Below are 5,808 nucleotides of genomic sequence, written 5' to 3' on the forward strand. Positions count from 1 at the left end.
GCTTTATTTGGACCCAGTTCTATGGAGCAGTCTTACTCTAAGCAGGGCAATAGGCAAAACCTTATTCCAGGTCAGGTTGATTCCTGACAAATCTTAGTCTTATTCAAGGTATGCTTCATCTTTTCAGTGTTTCCTGTATACTGTGGCCTTCAAGCGGTGTGGTTTCCAAGTTGCACCAAGGTTTTGAGAAACATCCCGGGTGACCTTGGCCACAAAGGCAGCACCACTGTTACTCTGAGTAGAAATGGGCAGGCCAAACTGAGGGACAGCTTTGAGTAAAGCCTTAATAACCTTTTTGTCCACAGAAGACTGCTTCAGTCCATCCTGAAAGTGTCTACAAACATAAGCAGATAGTTTTCCATGACCCTTAGTGTTATAGCGAAGTCAGCTCACCAATCTTCAGTTGGCCTTTCATTCCACACCTGGACCCCTCGCATCGAGTGTAGAGGACTGGTTTTGAAGTTGTTTCAGGCACAAATACACTTAAAACAGCCATATTCATAGTGGGCTAAGATATTTCTGAATCCATTGGACAGTGACATCCCAGTTATACATGATGTCATGAATGTCCAATACTGCCATATGTGAGGTGTCCAGGACTATCCCCTTTTATATACCCATCTGTCCTAGGTTTGTCAATTGGGGTCAACCCCAGTCAAGTGCTCTTTTCAGGTCATCCAAGTATAGCATATAGGTGATTCAAGGTGTCTGTTTCAGGCATTAATAAAGTGTTGGGCCCTTTTCTTTGCAGCCTTGTCTGCCCAGTTACTGTGTTTTGCCACCCAACTGTCCATTGATGCCCAGGGCAATGAAGTATTACTGCTACTTTAGGGACCAGAGCTGCCTTCAACAGTTAAAAATTCTTAGCATGCTTAATTTGTTACCAGAGGTTAAAAATCTCCTTTTCTTCAAGATGGCCCCATGAGCATGAACCACAGAAAAGGCTAATCTTAAATCAGTATAGATTGTGACTCATGGGTCTTCACCTAGTCGAAGCACCCAGGTCAGGGTGATGAATTTGATGGCTGCTGTGAAACCTTCGTTCTTCTTAGTTTATGAGAATCTAAACAAGTCATACTGAGAAGGAGATGCAGCATAGAGCAACTTACTGCAAAGGTGAAAGAATACTTTGTTCTGGATTTGGTTCCCCGCTTTTCTTTCCCTCTCCCCGCTCCTTCCCAAGTCCCTTTCCCCTCCCCCACCCCGGTCCCCCCTGCTTCCCAGCCCTAGAGCCCAGGGAAGCCCCTGTCCTAGAAGAGCCCGCCCCCAGCAGTGAGCGGCCCTGGGCCCGGGCGGCAGGCGGAGACGCGGGCGCCCTCCCCACTTCAGCCCATGAGAGACTTGTTTCTTATATGTGATCCATCTCAGCACTGGACTGATGGAGGCTGAGCATTTCTTCAGTAGAGACGGGGTTTCTCCACGTTGGTCAGGCTATTCTCAAACTCTTGACCTCAGGTGATCCGCCCGCCTCTGCCTCCCAAAGTGCTGGGATTACAGAGATAAGGTCTCACTGTGTTGCCTAGGCTGGTCTCAAATTCCTGGGCTCAAGAGATCCCTCTGGGATTACAGAAATGAGCTACTGCATCCAGCCAGAAGTTTATTTCTTACAGTTCTAGAGGCTGAGAAGTCGAAGATCAAGGTACTGGCAAGGAGTCCATAGAGGCCACTGTATTCTATTGAAGAACATGTCTAACAGTAACACTACTCAAGAGACCCTGGAAATAATGAAAGAATCAGGAAAAAACCTGGTGGAAGAATCTGTAAACAAAAACAAGCTTATATCTAAGACTCCAAGTAAGGAAGCAATTGAGAAAGAATGTGAAGATACCAGTTTGCGTCAGGAGACACAGAGGCGGACATCCAACCATGGTCATGCCAGGAAAAGAGCCAAGTCTAATTCCAAGCTAAAGTTACTGTGCAGCCTGGCAGTATGTGAGGAGTCCTCCACCCCATTTGCTGATGGGCCATTAGAAACCCAGGACATAATTCAGTTGCACATCAGTTGCCCGTCTGACAAGGAGGAAGAAAAGTCCACAAAAGATGTCTCTGAAAAGGAAGACAAGGACAAAAACAAAGAAAAGGTCCCAAGGAAGATGCTGTCCAGAGACTCCAGCCAGGAATATACGGACTCTGCTGGAATAGACCTACATGAATTTCTTGTAAACACACTGAAAAAGAACCCAAGGGACAGAATGATGCTGCTAAAATTAGAACAGGAGATTCTGGAATTTATTAATGACAACAAGTTTCCCTTCAGTAACCAGTTCAAGAAGTTCCCTCAGATGACCTCATATCACCGGATGCTATTACACCAGGTAGCTGCCTATTTTGGGATGGACCACAATGTGGATCAAACTGGGAAAGCTGTCATCATCAACAAAACTAGTAACACAAGAATCCCTGAACAGAGGTTCTCAGAACATATCAAGGATGAGAAGAATACAGAATTTCAGCAGAGGTTCATTCTCAAGAGAGATGATGCCAGTATGGACCGAGATGATAACCAGATCAGAGTTCCATTGCAGGATGGAAGGAGGAGCAAGTCAATAGAAGAGAGAGAGGAGGAATATCAAAGGGTCCGAGAGAGAATATTTGCCCTAGAGACTGGCCAGAACGGATATCTAAATGACATCGGGGGAACCGTGAAGGGCTGAGCCGCACCTCAAGCAGCCACCAGAGCAGCACAGACAGCGAACTCAAATCCCTGGAGCCACGACCTTGGAGCAGCACAGACTCTGATGGCTCTGTCCGGAGCATGCGACCCCCTGTCACCAAAGCCAGCAGCTTCAGTGGAATCTCTGTCCTTACCCGAGGTGACAGCATCGGCAGCAGTAAAGGCAGCAGCGCAGGAAGGATCTCCAGGCCAGGTATGGCACTAGGTGCCCCAGAAGTGTGCAACCAGGTCACCTCATCCCGGTCTGTCCGGGGCCTTCTCCCTTGTACTGCCCAGCAGCAACAGCAGCAGCAGCAACTTCCTGCTCTCCCACCCACGCCTCAGCAACAGCCACCCTTGAATAATCACATGATCTCACAGGCAGATGACCTCAGCAACCCCTTTGGACAAATGAGCCTTAGTGGCCAAGGTTCTACTGAAGCAGCTGACCCATCTGCAGCTCTCTTTCAGACCCCACTTATCTCCCAGCACCCTCAGCAGACTAGCTTCATCATGGCTTCCACGGGTCAGCCCCTTCCCACTTCCAACTATTCCATCTCTAGCCATGCACCACCTACTCAGCAAGTTCTGCCACCCCAGGGGTACATGCAGCCCCCTCAACAGATCCAGGTTTCTTACTATCCCCCTGGACAATATCCTAACTCCAACCAACAATATCGACCTCTCTCTCACCCGGTGGCCTACAGCCCCCAACGTGGTCAACAGCTGCCTCAGCCATCCCAGCAGCCTGGGTTACAGCCCATGATGCCTAACCAGCAGCAGGCGGCTTACCAAGGCATGACTGGGGTCCAGCAGCCACAGAACCAGGGCCTGCTTAGCAGCCAGAGGAGCAGCATGGGGGGCCAGATGCAAGGCCTGGTGGTTCAGTACACTCTACTGTCTTCTTACCAAGTTCCAGTGGGTAGTGACTCTCAAAATGTGGTCCAGCCACCTTTCCAGCAACCCATGCTGGTCCCTGAGAGCCAGTCTGTGCAAGAAGTCCGCCCAGCAGCGGGGGTACCAGTGTACTATAGCATGATCCCACCTGCTCAGCAGAACGGTACAAGCCCTTCTGTAGGGTTTCTGCAACCCCCTGGCTCTGAGCAGTACCAGATGCCTCAGTCTCCCTCTCCTTGTAGTCCACCACAGATGCCACAGCAGTACTCAGGAGTGTCACCGTCTGGACCAGGTGTGGTGGTCATGCAGCTGAATGTCCCTAATGGACCCCAGCCACCCCAGAACCCATCCATAGTCCAGTGGAGTCACTGTAAATATTACAGCATGGACCAGCGGGGACAGAAGCCTGGAGACCTGTACAGTCCTGACAGTAGCCCCCAGGCCAACACACAAATGAGCAGTGGCCCTGTCACATCTCCTACCCAGTCTCCAGCACTCTCTCCTGTCACCGGCCTTAGCAGCGTCTGCACAGGACTCAGTCCCCTGCCTGTCCTCACACAGTCCCCCCGGCCTGGGGGTCCAGCACAGGGTGATGGGCGCTATTCCCTTTTGGGCCAGCCATTACAGTACAATCTGTCCATCTGTCCTCCCTTGCTCCATGGCCAGTCAACTTACACAGTGCACCAGGGACAGAGTGGATTGAAGCGTGGAAACCGGGGCAAGAGACAAGCACTCAAATCTGCCTCCACTGACCTGGGTACAGCAGATGTTGTCCTGGGTCGGGTGCTGGAGGTGACGGATCTCCCTAAGGGCAACACCCGTACCGAGGCGGACAAACTCTTCACGCAGCTCGCCATGTCCGGCACCAAGATCCAGTGGCTCAAGGATGCTCAGGGGCTGCCTGGAGGGGGTGGGGGGGACAACAGTGGGACTGCTGAGAATGGCCGCCACTTGGACCTCGCTGCCTTGTATACCATTGTGGCTGTGTTCCTCAGCCCTCTGGCTGCCCAAAATGCGTCCCTTCATCTCAACAACTCCGTGAGTCGCTTCAAACTTCTAATGGCCAAAAAGAACTATGACCTGAGGATCCTGGAGCGAGCCAGCTCCCAATAAATGGAGGAGGGGAAGGGACCATCACAGAAGGAACAGGGGCAGGGTGGAGGGGGTTGAAGGATCCTGACAGACCATGGACAGAGGCAGGAAGTAAGGAGACTGATGCTAAACTGGAGCCTAAGACAGTGATGAAGATGGAAACAGACAGATGCCCACACTGGCATTGGACTCCTTCTTGCTCCCCTGCCATGGGTCCCCTCTTTTTTCCTGGTTGACACCCCCTTGCACCCCTCTTCTTCCCGTCTTTTTTTTTTTTTGAGACAGAGTTTCACTCTTGTTGCCCAAGCTGGAGTACAGTGGCACATTCTTGGCTCACTGCAAACTCTGCATCCTGGGTTCAAGTGATTCTCCTGTCTCAACCTCCCGAGTAGCTGGCACTACAGGCACACGCCACCATGCCCGGCTAATTTTTGTATTTTTAGTAGAGATGGGGTTTCACCATGTTGACCAGGCTGGTCTCAAACTCCTGACCTCAGATGATCCACCCGCCTTGGCCTCCCAACGTGCTGGGATTACAGGTGTGAGCCACTGTGCTGGGCCCCCATCATATTCTATCATTTTTTAAATGTCTTCTCCCACCATAAAATTAATTTCTTTTATATTTTTTTGTCAGGTAGAAATGGGAAAGTCCCACACTCTACTGTTCTCCTATTACCTTAGCATCCCAAGCTTCCTTTCCTGTTTTTGGTCTTTATGAATATACTTATATGGACAGAATTAAGATAAACAAAATTGATTTCCCCATTCTCTCACTTCCCCATCTTGTCTTCTCAGACCCCACAGAGTTAAGACTTGGGATTCCCCCGGCCCCCTCGCCCCAAACACTTGTGTATTGTTTGTTTGAGGTTCGTGCCGCAGTAACTGACACAGTATTTAATTGCACGTACAGATGTTTGCTGGGTATATTCACTGTAAATTTTATTTAATCTGGTTTTTGTTTGTTTGGGGATTATTTGGAGGGTGGTTGGTTTTGTTTTTAAATATAAAAAAAAAACTCACTGAAAAAAAAAAAAGAATATTTTGAAAGGTAGGTGCAGAACAGATAGTATACCCTGAGAAAATTCAGGGTAGGATGCTCGCAAGGATGAGACAGCCAAGACGAGCACTATGAGAGACTGCCTTCATGGGAGTCTTACATGATTATT

At 49.6% G+C, this 5,808-nt stretch overlaps 1 protein-coding gene across 1 annotated transcript; it reads left to right on the top strand.

Annotated features, from left to right (window-relative positions):
* The first annotated feature begins 1,654 nt into the window (after positions 1-1,654).
* Positions 1,655-4,663, top strand: LOC105725318 (R3H domain-containing protein 2-like). The gene is given in 2 exon segments (XM_021665506.2): positions 1,655-2,628; positions 2,631-4,663. Coding segments are annotated over 2 exon segments (2,976 nt in total). The 5' UTR covers positions 1,655-1,685.
* The last annotated feature ends 1,145 nt before the right edge of the window (positions 4,664-5,808 follow it).

The sequence above is a fragment of the Aotus nancymaae genome, unplaced genomic scaffold, assembly GCF_030222135.1.
Source record: "Aotus nancymaae isolate 86718 unplaced genomic scaffold, 86718_ANA_hifiasm-v0.15.2.pri h1tg000040l, whole genome shotgun sequence".
NCBI classification, from domain to species: domain Eukaryota; kingdom Metazoa; phylum Chordata; class Mammalia; order Primates; family Aotidae; genus Aotus; species Aotus nancymaae.